This window comes from Protomyctophum parallelum (genome assembly GCF_964188405.1).
Source record: "Protomyctophum parallelum genome assembly, chromosome: 14".
Taxonomy (NCBI): Eukaryota; Metazoa; Chordata; class Actinopteri; order Myctophiformes; family Myctophidae; genus Protomyctophum; species Protomyctophum parallelum.
The window spans coordinates 19,702,882-19,719,195 of NC_139709.1; the positions used below are offsets into that span (position 1 = coordinate 19,702,882).

General features: G+C 39.3%; 2 protein-coding genes across 2 annotated transcripts; one reads left to right on the plus strand and one right to left on the minus strand.

The window, feature by feature from the left end:
• Positions 1–2,821: 2,821 nt before the first annotated feature.
• On the plus strand, positions 2,822–7,645 carry catip (ciliogenesis associated TTC17 interacting protein). Its single transcript, XM_083782651.1, has 9 exons — positions 2,822–2,935; positions 3,052–3,237; positions 3,910–3,965; positions 4,283–4,369; positions 5,120–5,287; positions 5,616–5,740; positions 6,279–6,355; positions 6,979–7,067; positions 7,170–7,645. Exons 1-9 carry the CDS (start codon positions 2,827–2,829, stop codon positions 7,329–7,331), a joined length of 1,059 nt encoding a protein of 352 aa, XP_083638777.1. The 5' UTR covers positions 2,822–2,826; the 3' UTR covers positions 7,332–7,645.
• Positions 7,646–7,769: 124 nt separating this feature from the next.
• Positions 7,770–15,058, minus strand: casp8 (caspase 8, apoptosis-related cysteine peptidase). Its single transcript, XM_083782034.1, has 12 exons — positions 14,920–15,058; positions 14,550–14,710; positions 13,925–14,115; positions 12,947–13,052; positions 11,161–11,284; positions 10,997–11,073; positions 10,751–10,811; positions 10,104–10,177; positions 9,213–9,324; positions 8,934–9,061; positions 8,453–8,844; positions 7,770–7,961 (listed from the first exon to the last, which is right to left on the minus strand). The coding sequence occupies exons 2-12, from the start codon at positions 14,655–14,657 to the stop codon at positions 7,832–7,834; spliced, it is 1,503 nt and encodes a 500-aa protein (XP_083638160.1). The 5' UTR covers positions 14,658–14,710; positions 14,920–15,058; the 3' UTR covers positions 7,770–7,831.
• Between the last annotated feature and the right edge of the window lie 1,256 nt (positions 15,059–16,314).

Here is a 16,314-nt window from a genome sequence, read left to right on the forward strand (position 1 = left end):
GAAACAACAGAGCTTCTAAATACGGCACAGTTGAGAAGCAGGATCGAGTTAAACTCTTAATCTGGACTCTGGTGTCAGTAAAGTCAGATGTAGAGTTGCCCCATATATTCAAATCTAGTATGTCAAACCATGTATGGCTATCCAGGGTTTGATGAGGTCAGTGTCGTCAGTGATCTTCATATATGGAGATTGGTGATGATAGTCAGCTCCACAGTAAGACGCCAACAACCATATATGGAGATCTAAGGGTCTCATGATGTCACGTGATGTCAGGTGTGAGTGACCATATATGGAAACGTGATGTCACCTGGCGTGACATCATATGGAGTCATGGGTGACGCAACGAACGAATAGTAAATGTGACCTACAATCACAATAAATGTACATGCCATTATTTTTGAGTGGTGCAACCACTCCCTTATGTGTGTGGCTGGCTGGCTGGCTGGGTGCCTGGGTGGGTCTGAGCACAAAAATAGCATGGTTGTTTTTCACCAACTAACAAGCAACGTGGCCCAGGCCGTGGCGTAACGGTCTGGGCACCGGACTGGTAATCCAGTCGCAGTGTGCCGCGGGTTCGACTCCCGAGCCCGACACGGCCTTTACTGCATGTCATCCCCCCATCTCTCTCCTGTTTCCTGTCAGCCTACTGTCTGTCCCTTCAAAAATCAATAAAAGGCGTAAGCCGCAAAAAAAAAAAAAAAAAAGCAACGTAACACACACAAACACACACGCACATATTAACTGTATAGTGTATGATGAATTTGGGTGTGCCAGTACAGTGTCCCTATACTGTATTATACTGTTTGCAGACATGAATCTAATACTGCTAGCTTGAGTGTGTCATAGGACGGAAACACAGCAACAGGAACTGGATCACCTACACAATGTTGAACATCAGCAAGTAGAAAAGAAAGAAAACATAGAAACACATTGAGGATAGGCAAATTTCAAGCTGGTACAGTATGTATGTGAGTATGAGGTTAGACATAAGGTGCATAAGGTTACAAATGGTAGAATATAATCCACTGAGTGGATGTATTTAGATCCGGTTTAACTCTCTCCACTCTTCCCACCTACAGTATACAGACAGACAGTTCTGAATCTGTACTAGCCTACAAATCTAATATAACAAAAATATTATCTTATGGGAAAGACAAGGATATTAGCAGAGAACATTTTCAACAAAGCCAATTCATTTGGCCAATGGGGTCAAATGGGATGTATCAATATTTGAGTCGTTGGCTCTGTAAGCCTAGTGTTCCTTCCTTGAGTGTGTCAAGTGAAAGAACTCTGCCCCCAGGCCAAGGTCCATGCAGTGACTAAACAGAAGTGGAATCTCCAGTTGAAAGAAAAAGGGTTTTGACTACTGGCTTTATAGTACGTTTTCAACACACATTGTCACATTAGCGTCTGATTGATTGATTGAAAATTGTATTAACAGTTTGTAGAATGGGTAGAGTTGAGGAAAGTACAGGTCAATACAAAATCTGCTAAGAGGATAAAATCAGAAAAAGCTCTAAGACTTGTTTACATAAGGGTCCTCCACTTTCAAATCATCAAAACATTTAAAACAAATACATACAGATAGCCTACAGATAGTTAGTTAGTTAGTTACTTTATTGACACAAATGTATAAAACATTGGGTCCAAACAATAATAAAAAACCCATGAATCAAAAACTTAAAAAAGGTACAATACATTAAAATATACAATACACAATACAGAATCCCTTTACAACAGGAGTTTTCTATTGCTCCACAAGTGACAGGCAGGCATGTAGCATATACTTACATGCAAAAAAAATCATCATATACACGGTTTAATAGTAAAAAAGGGAAAACGTGTACAGTAGCCTATAGAAATAAATCACCCCTGTGTGAAGTGAGGGGCGCTCTTATCATCTTACAACATGATGTAAAACAAACATTACATTCTCTTTGTCAATGGCGTTTTTAAAACAAACATTGAACTAAAAACAAACATTAAACAAGAGGGGAGGGGGTGTATTTGATGATTTCCTTTTTTGCATGAAAGTGTTTTATCTACAATTCTACATGTCTTTAAATGTTCTGGTGAATTGAAAATGGAGGTCCCTGATGTAGTTTACAACATCATGTAAAAAAAACAGGTCTTAGTGCCTTTTCTCGTTTTATCCTCTTAGCAGATTTTGTATTGACCTGTACTTTCGTTGAACTGTACCCATTCTACAAACTGTTAATACAATTTTCAACCAACCAACCAACCAACCAATCAATCAATCAATCAATCAATCAATCAATCACATTTTGTTTCACGCTGTATTGTGAAGTTGTGAACTTAATGTGAATAAATACCGCCCTCATGTGGCGGATTTAGGTTAATACAGGATATGCCTACATTATTCATCATCACTAGTTTAAAACTATGCGTTTTGAGTTTTGGGGTAGCTCTGGCTCAGGCTAATCTTTGACATTTCTGGGAAAGAAAAAAAAACAAGAAAAACGAAACAGTGTGTATGCCGTTTGATTGTAATGTAGGCCTGCCATTCGTGTTTTTCAGTAGATTTTTACATGGAAATGATGGAATATTGGACCTGCTGCTGTTCCCTCGTTCCCTAGCAACCCACTAGTCTACTGCGCATATGGACGCGCACAAGTAGACGTCGTTTCCAATTCCAAGGCAACAATTTCGTTTTATTTTCGGGTCCAAATGCGAAGAACAGACGATCCTAAGACGCCTTAATGCCTTTCTTAAAACGATAAAGCAAAAGTAGGTACTTATTCATCAGTTTGCATCAACTAATCGACCGAATAAGAGCCTACTTCGTCTGCATATCTTCCGGGACAGATGGAAGTTCCACTTGAAGAAGAGCTTGCTTGTGCTACCGTGGAAGAGCGATCCGAAGTCGAGGTGTTGAACGCTTCTGATGAAGCCATCAACTTTCTGGGCAGTATTGGTAAATTGCTCCACACGTAGTCCTGCAAATGTTTAAAAATGGATCTGCATTTGCATACCGCAGAGGTAAGCTATACAACTCATCCTCCCGTGTCCCTCCCTTTCTCTTCACCGCAGGGGTCACTGAGCTGCACAAGTGTATGTTTTCAGATTCTCTGGTGACGGTGTCTGAGGGTGGCAGAGAGCTGGGAGAGTTCATTGTGACAGTGGAGTTCGCTAATAGGTTCCAGGAACCATGTTTACTGTTGCGTGCCCAGAGCCACGGAGCCATTGACAGCACCCCCTGTGGAACATCAATTACAGGTGATCGGCGTTGGGGCGCGCGCGTGTGTGTGTGTGTTTTAATACATTACACACCATTGTTTTCTTTCCTTCTCCACCACAGTCAATGTTTGAAATAAATATACAAAACAGGTAGGCATATAGCTGCTGAATGGCCGCTCTCCATGTTATTGAGCATAAATAATCATCTTGAGCATATTATTGAGCAAAGTAGGCATACAGGAATTCATGTTTTCTACTTTAGAAAGCTTTTCTTGACTTCACAAGAAAAACGTCCAAATAATGTTAGGCTAATCTATGTCCACTATGCCAAGGAAAACTAGGAAGATAAAAATGAATAAGCTTTTATGTGACTCACTGACACTGTAATTCCAGCAGATTATTTATTTTGACCCAGGACCAATATCAGCGGATCTAATGTTCCCCCTGTGGGTCTGGGCTGGGCACACCTAAGATTCCATGCTTCGGAAGAAGAAGCTGTCTTTTGCGTAATTTCCGGGTCTTTCGACAGCTGGTTGATGGACAGCTTCTTCTGTCCGCGCATGGAATCTTAAGTGTAGACACAGCCAGAGTCGGCAGCCCTGGCAGAGGGTGATGCCTTCTATTTGCATGTTTAAAACGTTTTTTTTTTAAGAGTAGCACTGTTTAGTGCATCACTACAAATATATTTCTTCCTTTTTCCAAATGCGCAAGCCTACCTATCAACTGACCTGGAGACTTTGGAACAAGATCACCATGAGTACGTCAAGGTGAGTCATTCAATTTATTTGGATATACTAGCTACACACACACACACACACACACACACACACACACACACAGCATATATAGAAGTGTATTTGTATGTCTCTAAATGTTATGATGAATTGAAAACGGTGGACCCTCTTGTAAACAAGTGTAATGCTTTATGGTGTCGTCCACTCAGTTAACAGTTTTTGTATTGAGTTGTGCTTGAAATGTACTGTAATTCTGCAACCTATTTAAATTCTAAATACAGATATAGATTTTACTGTGTACAACTCTAAAGATTTTTCCTCAACACGCCTCAATCAATACGATGTTGCAGCTTGAGGACCACAGGTTGGACAGGAGATGTCACATGTCACAACACAATGGACAAATGAGGATCGACAAAGTCACCTCTGTAGGAGAGGTGAGAGGAAAAATGGCATGAGAAGTTCAAAGTAACTGCCTCGAACATTTTAGATTCAGAAATTGGCTTAGGGTTTGTTAACCACTTTCAACCTGGCATTCCTATTCTAGGCATTATTATATGAACACATGTTCAATAGCCAAAGTAGCCTAATAAAATATAAAATACGGCTTAAATGGTGAAATTCAGGGCACCCAAGTGCATGGATCAAATAATCATCAGTTTCCCAGTTCAGTTCTGTCTGGAGACCTTGCTCTGTCTTCAGTCTCCAGACTACCTAAAGCAAAAATCAGGCTTTCACATCATATACTGTTGGGGCTTTTAGGTCAATTGCTCTCAGGAACAGCTCAACTGATTTGGTCATATGCGTGATGTCATCAGTATCACACTACTTTGTATAATTCCTCCTCTTTGAGGGACATAGACAATATATTAAATGTTAACCGTTTAAAAAATGCATGTTATTTCTGCTAAACTTTAAATTGTTTTTCTTTTGTACAAATCACCTGGCCAGTAACAGTTACTCTTACTTCCAGTCCCCTTGTTCCTCAATCCATCATGGAACTCTTGTTATGATCTGAACTACATATCTATAATTGTGTTACCGTGGCGTACTGCATCTTGCAGTTGTAATGCTATTGTGCTTACAAAATCTGTGCACACAGCTCATAAACACTAACTGAAAACAAAACTAGCCACAAAGTCACAGACTTGCGTCTGGTAACCTGGTGGGTGCTTTCCGGTGTATAGGATATGACAAAGGAGAGTGTTTCTTATCCATTGTCCATTCTAAGAGGACTGGTAACAGAAGGCGCCAATCTACTGCTGATGCGGCTTCTTGCTTTGAGGAAGACGGTTCCAGACAACATGACCTTCCTCTCCCTCGACCAGGAATCACGCCTCACCCACACAAATTATGTTAGTATATGTATTTGCCTTATGTGTGAAATGTGAATGAGTGCCCTATGAGTTCATTTTGGATATTTTATAACCACCACCACCAGCTATCTCTACTACTGTTGCAGTTAATTCAACCAGCATGCTAGAAATGTTACTCTAATTTAGGCTAGTAGTAATTGTACATGTCGACAGTGCACCTATACAGTACATTAGGGTAGAAAACGTGCGGCACTAGGGGATCCCAGAGGCCAGCATTGATGTCCACTGGTTTTGTCTCATCAATCCAATGCCAGTTTAATTTCATTATGTGTCTGTCTGTCTGTCTGTCTGTCTGTCTGTCGTTAAGAGTGAGTTGGGTCTAAAGCAGCTGGAAACTGGGTGTGAAACTGTGGAGGTGTTCGGGTTGGAGAGGAAGATTGACTCTGTGGAGGACATGGCCATCACATGGCACTGCTTCTTCCTTCCTGATGGGTATGATCACTGCAGGGTTTGTCTTAGAACAAAGTCAATAGGTATTTCTATTTGGAGACTCTGGCCTTCATATTTTATATATTATTTAAAATAGCAAAAGTAGCTGATCTACAACCTCACAACGCTTACAGTAGTACTAGTAATGCATTGTGAGCGTGTTTTCGTTATTTGTCGTATGATGACATATATTGGGCAGGGGCCATGTTGGCTTTTGGTAGATTTTTTTTGTCAAAATTAAAGTATTGCCATGGACATACAAAATGAGCGGACAATAATATACATGGAGATGGAGTGTACAAATGTCTCTGAGTTATGGTGGTCCAATGTTTGAGACCCACTAGTACCAGTGGAATCATAATGTGCCATAGTGTCGTATTAAATCAGTGTCATACATATCCTGAAGAAAACCTGGAGACTAGACATTCAGTAATAGTAATGAATTAATTTTACGTAAAATGAGATATTGTGATGTTTTGTTGTTCATTCCATTGTAATGCACTAATGCTATTCCTCCTCAATCTAATGTTTTTCTGATCAGGCATCTGGCCAGTAGAGTCCAAATAGGATCTCCAGTCACCATGAAGCTTGTGTTACCACCCTCACAGCTTAGAACAGGTAGACTATTGTTTTTCAATGGAGAGGATTTTTGCTGATCTTCCCGTTCTGAGAACTTTGTAGATTTTAAGTGGAAAGAAACATTAGTTTACTAAAACACTCAAAGCTGGACATAGGAGGGGCTAGCGCCCCTCAAAAAAGAGAAGAGATCCAGGCACTCAAAGTTAAAAAGGGAGAAGATACTTCATTAAACATGTTTCGACCTGTAACGGTCTACATCAGGGCTGAGGGCTTTTCAGTATATTTGTGGCAATTTAATTTGCCATGATAGGGACTTAAACTAATAACATACGCACATCACTTAGTTCATTTGCGGTTAGAAAGTGACATCAGAAAAAAGAATAATCAACCCATTATTGTGGATATGTCCATTTTTGAACACTGTTTGAACGTCTATTTAAGTGGGTGAGAGACTCACATCTCGAGTTTGACCAGATGAAGAGCCTTGGCTCAAAACATCGCCAAAAATTACATTGGAGCGTGGAGTGTGCAGGTTTATTCTTCTTTTTCCATGATAAGTAGTCTGTATAACAGCTGGCCTACTGACAATGTGTAAATTAAATCTGTCATTCACATTCCGGGACATGCAATGTTTTGTGACTGCCTGCATTTATATGTGCTAGACTTGATGGAAGAGAAACCGTTTTTTGAAAAGAGGCCATTGGTGTGGGAGGAGGACATGGAGATGCGGTCCAAGTTTCTGGACAGAAAGGTGTGTAAAAGGTTTAGTTAGGCAGTAATGTTTGACGAGAGCAGAAGTTAGCACGAATTTAATATATTCCGAGGTTCACTTCTGTGTACTTCTGCGTTACAGGAAGAACTGAAGGCAGACCACGCTTCATACCTGAGAGAGCATCCTGAAATCCGTGCCCTCATGGCTGACTTCCTGCAGCTCCTGTTGCTGAAGAAGCCAGACGACACCTTCCTCTTTGCAAGAGAGTACTTCCTCCCCTTTGCTTCCCGCCGTACCCTGTGACAAAACCTCAAAACTCCCTTGATCTGAGAATATGTCCGACTGTGCATTTTGGAAGTTGTCAAAGGCTTTTCTGTTTTAGGATTTTAATTACCTAAAAGCACTGGACATACAATTGTGTTTTCCTTCTTGTATTTACTAATGAGTAATATTTAGATGGAAATGAGAGCTAGAATAAGACTTCCTAGAAGCTGAGTAGCATTCATAAATGTTTTGGGTTGAATAAAGTCGTTTCCAACACTCATTGTGTGGGTGCTCAAAGTATAATATTGTCTGTAGCCTGTATGGCCTGCAGTAGGCTAATACTGTAAGCAGGGGTGGAGTAATCTCCCAAGTTATGTTTAGCGATCACATCTAAATTTGGATTGTGTTTGTACAAGATAGTTGGACCCATTTAAAAAACAAAACAAATATGAAGAATTTACGGTTTAAGGTTATTAAGTCATGTCTATCGACACATTTATTCACATGGAAAATGTAAATCCAAAGATTTGCCTGTTGTCTCAGATGAAGTTGAGGATGATTTTCTTGGTGAGGGTGTATTTGGGTTCTGGCATTTGTTTGTAGTTCTTAAACTGTCCTTTGCTGACCTCCCGGTTCACGTGTGTCAGGACACTAAGAATGTCCTCCCCACTGTCAGGAAAAAGTAGAATAGAACATTACAGTGGGACAATATCTACATTGTGTAGGTCACACTCACCTCATGGTTTTCACATTGTAATAATTATCCAGCCTTTCTTCAGTTCTTACCACCAGCATTAAGACAGCTTCAGTACATATTTAACTGCCTGAACTTCTAAATAAGACAACCTGTTGATTACTATGTGAAACTTGTGACACACAATTGGTTAACAACACACATGTAATCTACCTACTGGAAGTCAAAAATCTCGCAGTGGGAACTGTCTGGATTTCACATGTCCTCACATCAGAACATGAATTACGAAAAATAAAACAAAATGTCCCTTTAAGACAATTCCGTTTGTGTTTGTGAATTATTCAGCAAGATTCTTTCAGATGTCATGTATTGTGAAGTATGCAATTTTTGCTAAACCTATGTGCACTTTTGAAACACTATGTACACCTTGAATTAACATCACTGGATTGAGATAATTCCGTCTTACCTGGCTGCTGCTTTTTCAAGTTGTTTGCACAGCTCCTGGATGTAGATGGAACCCGTTTTAATGTTCCGGAAGGATTTGCATTCTTCTACGGTCGCCATGCCCATCAGGAAGTCCGCGTCAAATGGAACTGACTCGGCCAAGACCGGTCCTGCGTCTTCCTCTATGCTGCTCCGTCTGTCCCCCACTCTATCCCTTTGTGTTGGGGGACGCGGCGTCGCTCCCTTCTGGAATTCGCTCCCCTGGCACGCCTGAATGAAGAACAATTTGGGTTTCCCCGCCAAAGTGGGGGAACGCCCACTTGTGAAGGGGCGTGTCAAATCACGGAGACGCACCTTCTCGCCATCGGAACCGAACACAGATCCTATCTCCCCATGAGACAGCACACACACCACCTAAGGTCAGAGGCAGAATGGCTCATTACTGCTCAGAACATGCACAGTGAAAGGCTGACACTTCTTTGGAGATGTTGAACACCACATACCAAAGCATCCTCCATCATGAAGTCTTGTCTTCCTAGCTCATACAGCACATCATCTATGTCCTTTTTTGACATGTTGCTGTGTACCTTCACCTTAAAGCCCAGCCTGGAGAACACCCTACTCAGAGCCTCTGTGTAATACAATATGATAGACAAATTGATAGACATGTTATTAAATGTATACATCATCAAAGCACAAATCATATTGACCTTCAGTGCCCATTATCCCTTACCCCGGCCAACACACCAATTACATCAGAGCACCAAAATAGGTATACATACTCTCATCTTCCATCGTTCCAGGCCGGTCTGTCAGGTCGCTCCCAGAGAATATCTCGTTGTTGATGATCACACATTGCCCACGTGGGTTATGAGTCATTGTGTAGTAGTCAGACTGCAGGATCCATGCATACCCACAAATTAAATTAATTTAAGAAAAATGTAATATTTCAAATGTCATATATTACAGTAGATAACTTAAAAAGGGAGCTCAGAGCAAAGTATTGTGGGCAGGGGCAGAGCTTTGGGTGTAAGCAACTCTATATATCTACCATGATATAGTTTAGTTCTAGTAGTATATAATAGTAGTAAATAACTTGAGGGTTAGAGTAAAATTGTAATCCTTATTTTCCATTATGCAATAGAACAATTAGTGATACATGTAAGTACAGCAAAAAGTTACAAAAAATATTTCTCTAGACAAAGTTAGTCCACAGCTTGGAAGCTAGAAGGGAGAAACTAGTTATATTGACCAGTGTGTGTAGGGAAGGGAGGGACCGCTGTCCAGTGTTTTATGTTCCAATTAAGACATGTATTGGTGGATCATGTACTGAAGGTAAGAGGTGCCATGCCCTTGATTGCTATGCCGGACTTTTTTTACATGCAGAATACACTGAATCGCTGTAGTGTATGCCTATATTTATTTTAAAACTGTCCTATTTCTGATACTATCAGGGCTGTTTATAAGGTTTCAGTTGCACCTAAATGCTGGAAAGGAAGGCTCTAACCCTGTTACTGTACTTGTGAAAGTGTTCGGCTTGTGCACTGCTCTAAACATGAAAAGATCAAAATGGAAAGAAGTTGGTAATTGCTCCTAACATTTACTGAACATATTAGTACTGTATTTTATTATTTGATAAACAAACTGGTTTATCAAATAATAATAATATTTACCTGAGCACGAAGTGAGGCAGGCTCCGAGTCAGGACATAGACTTTGTCCTCCTTGGAGGGATATTGAACACTGACCTACAGACAAGAATACATACAACAGTTCAATTGGCATGTTGTTCAATGCACATGTGATAAATTTATTTCTGGCAGAGTACCTGTAGGCATCAAGTGTTCCACAACTAATAGTGGAAGTCAGTCATGTTGCTTTTGAGTTCCCTCGTGTAAAGCGTGCAAGAGCCAAGAGTAACAGATGTGATAAATATGCCGTTTAAATATTCTGTGTTTCGTGACATGAAGTTTGCCATGACAGTATTTCAAAGTATGCATTGCATACTAGTTTTCTATAACATTATTGTACATTAAAAAGTGACACCATGTGGTCAGAGGAAGACAAAAGCTTTCTGTGGTTTTCTAAGAGATGGCTCCTAGGAGTTGGATCGAGAGACCAATTACTGTGCATGTTCCATGTGTCTTTTACTCAGAACTGTCAATAAAAGCACTTATCTCAAACTGTGTCTGAAGAAAGTGCTTAAAGTACTGTATGTGTGCACGAATAAAGCTGTACCAAAAACAGCAGATCAACAAGCTCACACACAACTAAATAAATCAGAGAGTCACTGAGTAAGATAGATAGAGGGAGAAACTTACTGCTGGGCTGAGATTCTGATATAGATAGACCTTGTAATGATGGTTGAACACTGCCAGCTCTCTGAAGAAAAACACAATCCCATTGGTCAATGACAGGGAAGAGGGTTAAAAATAATAAGAATAATAATAAAACAAATAAATAACAGGGAAGAGGGTTTATTACAGGGAAAACCTCTTAATAAGTTTTTAGATAATATCAGTTGAATATACACACTAGGTTTTGCAGAAGACATTGACATTCATTACCTGATTGTCCATGCTATAATGGGGATACTGGCTGCTGATTGGCTGAACTGAGGGTCGCTGTGGTATAGTGGTGGTGCCTGCAAATAAAGATCATGCATTTTTCTGCAATTCAACAATGATGACATGTGTTTGAGTTTGAGTGAGAATTTGTATGTTTGTTTTACCTTCTCTGTGAATTATATTAAGCAGTTGGCTATCACACTGCTCTAGTATTGTTTTGAGCATGTCCATGTTCTCCTTAGATAGCAAACCTTTCTCCTCCATTTCAGCCATCACGTCCAGCGCGGTCTGAAAGAGAGACGGATTGATTTCATGTGGAACAACATGGTCCACGACATATTTTATTTTATTTATTTTATAAATGCAATCATAAAATGTTCTCAAATATAAACTTGAATCAATTCAAACTATTTCTAAGTAGAGGCAAGAAAACAACCAGGTGCTCGACGGAGACGTGCAGGTAGATACAAAAATATAGAAATAGTAAAAAGGTGCTCCTGAGTCCTGGATCAATCAGCATAAGACATCTATTGAAAAAAGGCGGAGATCCGGGCACACAAAATAGGCTAGCTAGTGATGCACCGAATATTCGGCCGCAGAAAATGGCTAAAAATGCATTTTCATATCCTGGATGTAATCTGGAGAATATGCCTTCATGGCTTAGTATCGAGCATTCATCCTGTTCTGGGTCTTCTGCATTATTTAATAGCCCTATTAAGATCAAGAAAAGTACCATATTTCAAAATTCTCTGAAACCTCTAGTCGCACTCTTCGGAGTGGTGGAACCAGATCAGGTTCAAAACAATGGCACGGGCCATTTCGCTCGCTACACTGCTAGCTAGGAAGTTAATCCTACAGGCCTGTACACGTAAGTCGGAAAAACCTCCGACAGTTGACATGTGGCTAAAGGAGCTGGGAGGAGTGCTGCATTTGGAGAAATTTTGATTTACCCTGTCAAAAAGGGAACCCTTATTTCAAAAAATCTTGTCACCCATTATTGAGATGTGACAAGTGATTGAATTCAATATTGTTCTGCCCCGTAATGTCATCTAATTAATGTATAGAATCTTTGATATGTATGTGTATACTGTATGTATGTTTGTATGGGTGTCTATGTGGGTACACATGTATACTATACATATATGTTATGTTTTCCAAATCAGAAATGTTCTTTATAATTGATTGTGATGTTGTTTGTGTCCTCGGAGTGCGGTATAGTCATCATCAGCCATGTCAGTTATTATTTTATTGTTTTTGTCTTTTTCTTTGGTGGTTATGTTTCGTCTTTTTTTTTATTGTAAGTCTCTTGTTTTGTTTGTTTGTATGTTTCTGCTATTTTTTTCCAATGTAACTTACTGGTTAAACATTCTTGAAATCCTTGTATACCAAAATCATAATAAACAGATGTTTTTTCTTTTTAAATGCATTTTCGGCAGAAGATATATCACAGAATAGTGTAAGCAATTAATGCATTCAAAAGAGCTGAATAAATGTTTTATGGACCCATAGTCCCATAATAGTGATTATTATTAAGTTTTGCCATAACTATTTATTTTGCCATAAATCAGGTAGCTTTAAGGTACGGCCAAGACAGCAATGTTAGGAAAAAATAATTAATATTAATATTAATCATATTCAGATATTCGGCCCGACTGTTTCCTATAGTCGGTATTCGGTTTCGGCCAAGAATTTCCCTTTCGGTGCATCCCTAAAACATCCCTAAAACATGTTTCGACCTATACCGGTCTTCATCAGGGCTGACGAAGACCGGTATAGGTCGAAACATATAGGTTAAATAAAGATTCTTCTCCTTTTTAACTATTTTGTGTGCCCGGATCTCCGCCACTTTCTAAGTTTTCAGAAATAATCTGGAATGGCATCAGACCCAAACATCTGGCATCGCTCAGGCTCTAATGCATTCAGTGGCATCTACTATTCATAAAGACTCACAGTACAAGACTCCAGCTGTCCCCGGCTAAGCTCCTTGCTCAGTAGATATTTCATCTTATCCAAATTCTCTTGGGTCATGTCCTCATGTATCTGATACAACATCACCCTGAAAAGAACAGATGTTGGAAAAGGAAAAAAACAAAACAAAAAACAATAGAAATTCAGTTAGAAAACATTTATATATTAATTTCTCTTTCTTAGTTTTGGAATATAATTTCATACTTCATATCATTGCTGTCGGGTGAAAACCTTGTATGTCCAAAAACTTAACTTTTCAGGAAATGTAAAACATAACCAATGGTTATTGGTTAGTCAGTCACAACTTAGTTAATGCTTTTCATTAGTTATATGACATCCATGCCTATTTTGGGCATGTCATCACAGAGGAACTCTTTTTTTTTTTTTTTTTGGCTACGAACACAGAAAAAATATATTATATATTTATTAGCAACAGGCCCAAAATTGGGCAGGACCTGTGACGTCATGCCGTACTTTTTATTTGTGTTTTTTCTATTCATTTGGTCATTACGGTCCACAGAATGAGAGGCCTGCTCTGCCGGAAACATTGCGAAAATAAGTTATGGCCATTTTTATATACCACACCATAGACAACCAATATAAAAGGCAACATTTCCCAAATGTCATCATGCTTTTAAGTAGCATGTGACAATTGTGACATGTCAAACTAGGGGGTTTTCATGATTCTGTATCCATTCCAAGCATTCGTTTTGCACGAAACACTCCTTGGCCTAAATTCAGCCATAGCCACTTGCCAAATTGTGCCCAAATGTGCTGACCTCATCAATTTTGTGAGAGCAGGCCTCTCATTCTGTGGACTTTAATGACCAAGTGAATAGAGAAAACACAAATAAAAAGTACGGCATAACATCACAGGTTAATCCTTAACCGTTGAGCTTTTGGGTTTGTGGCTCCCCGGCTATATGAACATACAAGGTTTCTACCGACAGGCTGTAGTACCTGTAGTGTGACAGAATGGGACTTGCATCCGTTTGTGGGTCAGAACTGGCGTTTGTTCGGCTACTGTCTGTCTCCAAGAAGTTCAGCAGGTCAATTCGACCAATAGTCTCAAGTAGTTTTTGCAGGAAGTGGTGGTTCTCTAAGAGGCCTTTCTCTTCTAGTCTCTGGAACAACTCCTTTGCATCTTTCACCTGGAAGAAAAGAGAGGGGGGGAAGAAAGTTGCTAACATACTAACTTCACTGCTAAACTTTACATAACTTTGTCCAAAACACAACAATCCAAAGACGCATTTCATTTAGGCCTTTGCTTTTGAGTTTTCTCATTTGAGAGAAACATTTACAAAGGTCCTGGACTCCTGGTTAACAGGGAAGATGCTTGGAATTATGGTATATCAAATAGCCTACTTCCTCTGCTGTTTATGAAATTATATTGAACTATATTTGAGGCATCTTTAGATTGCTGTATGACTGAGCCATAGCATCTTCCTTATATTTCAGAAATGGTTGGTTCTTATGTGAGCTACAGTAATATTAACCATAGAATGTCTGTGATTTTACATACATTTATTGAAATGTATACCTATGTAGTGTGGAAAAACTAGTGAAAAACAGATATTAAACACACCTTCTCCCTGCGTTTCTTCTTCAGAACGTCACGACATAGGAAGCACAAGGCAGCGACCTCAGAGGAGTCCAACTCCTCATCGATGTTAGAAAGTGTCAGCAAATTCATCACTCACACACTCAGACTGATGTAACAAGTTTGTTCCTCAACAGCCTCTTGTCCTATCAGTGAAATAATGGGGTTTTATTAAAGGGGGACAATTATCGTCTGGGACCACATTACATAGGAGTTACGAATTCTCAGTTTTCCCCCTAGGAAATTCCCCGGGCGCACCAGTTGTCGAGTGATGCACGTTCATTCAAAACAAACTAACTTTTATGTTTCCTTTAACAAACTTTACCCAGAGTTCAGTCAACATTTTAAAACTCACCCTTTAGTTGAAACGCCAGTTTCTGTCCGATAACAGTGCTTGAGCAAGCTTGTATACGAACCACACGTTCAAAATGTGTTGTAGTTTTCTAAGTAAACAATGTGTCGTTCAACGCTCCTTGCCACCGTAGCTACTAGTACTAGTTGTAATGTATTGTATCTTACACTAGTTAGATAACCTCGCTTCACCAGGCTTTCCACCACCCCGGAGGAAAAACTAGCTAGACGTTTTAGTTTCAGTTTGGTTTGGGTTTGAACAGAATTATCATTGGTCTGACAGAGATGCCCCGCCCAAATACACATGACACACGCACTCTACCTTCGCGTCACTACACGAACTCAGGCTCGGCAGCTAGAGTCACAGCTGTATTTACACTGGTATGACATTGTTTGACTTTGCACCCATATAGCCTATATGGTTTGCAATTTGCACCCAGGAGAATCCTGGAAGTATGAATGTGGAAGTATGTAGGAGAAGCGTCACTCACTCCAGTTGATGCAACCAATAGTCGGACTCGGATTAGAAACGGGCACCAACACGCAGAGATGGGCAAAATACATTGAAAATGTATTTTGATACAAAATACAAATACTGGGTCAAAAAATTTATCTAAATACAAAATACAAAATACATCTTCCATCCCCATCGAAATACAAATTACAAAATACAAAAAAGTATTTCAAATACGTATTTCAAATACATGTATTTCAAATACTGCCCATCTCTGCCAACACGCAAAGGCCTATTTATATTTCTTTGTTTGGTTTATTGAACTATTAAAAGGCATTGTCAAGCAAATCCAGCGTTATCAAACACACACACTGTGATGAGATTTCAGGGTCAGGCCCTTTTCACACAGACAGACAGATAAATAAACAAAATGGCTCGGAAACTTTATTCGGTCAATTATCTCTCCACTTCAATAATAGCAATTCACACACGTCCATTTGAAATTTTCGGACACATTCTGTAAATTCCTGTGTAGAAATAAATGTTGCAAATCAAATGACATTGACAACTTACCCACACGATTACAAATAATTGTACATTAATAAACCTAATATCTATAATAAGATCTTGTCATCTTGCACATTAACAGCATTGTCAATTGAACTGTCAATTCAAAGACAGTAAGATATATATTTTCCATTTTCTCTCATGTACCCCGATTTTAGAAGCAGGCATAATTCTTTAAGTTTTCTTGGCATTATGTCCAGCTCAATGTAACAACTGCCAGAAAATATATCTAGAGATAATTTGATATTTTAGAATAATACACTTTCATTCACTTTAAATGTATAATATTTTTATGTAGTGGTTGCATTTGATATTTACAGGAGCATTCTGTATTTTTTGTTGTAATAATGGTGCAAATGTCTTCTCAATTTACATGGA

What these genes read in the sequence shown, in the direction of transcription:
- casp8 (XM_083782034.1), bottom strand. Translation starts at nt 14,657, where the DNA reads ATGAATTTGCTGACACTTTCTAACATCGATGAGGAGTTGGACTCCTCT. An exon ending in CTGCCTCACTTCGTGCTCAG is followed by an intron (nt 9,325 to 10,103) that starts GTAAATATTATT and finishes TGGATCCTGCAG; the next exon opens with TCTGACTACTACACAATGAC. An exon ending in TGGAACGATGGAAGATGAGA is followed by an intron (nt 9,062 to 9,212) that starts GTATGTATACCT and finishes TGTATTACACAG; the next exon opens with AGGCTCTGAGTAGGGTGTTC.
- catip (XM_083782651.1), top strand. Translation starts at nt 2,827, where the DNA reads ATGGAAGTTCCACTTGAAGAAGAGCTTGCTTGTGCTACCGTGGAAGAG. An exon ending in AAGTCACCTCTGTAGGAGAG is followed by an intron (nt 4,370 to 5,119) that starts GTGAGAGGAAAA and finishes TCCGGTGTATAG; the next exon opens with GATATGACAAAGGAGAGTGT. An exon ending in ACCCTCACAGCTTAGAACAG is followed by an intron (nt 6,356 to 6,978) that starts GTAGACTATTGT and finishes TATATGTGCTAG; the next exon opens with ACTTGATGGAAGAGAAACCG.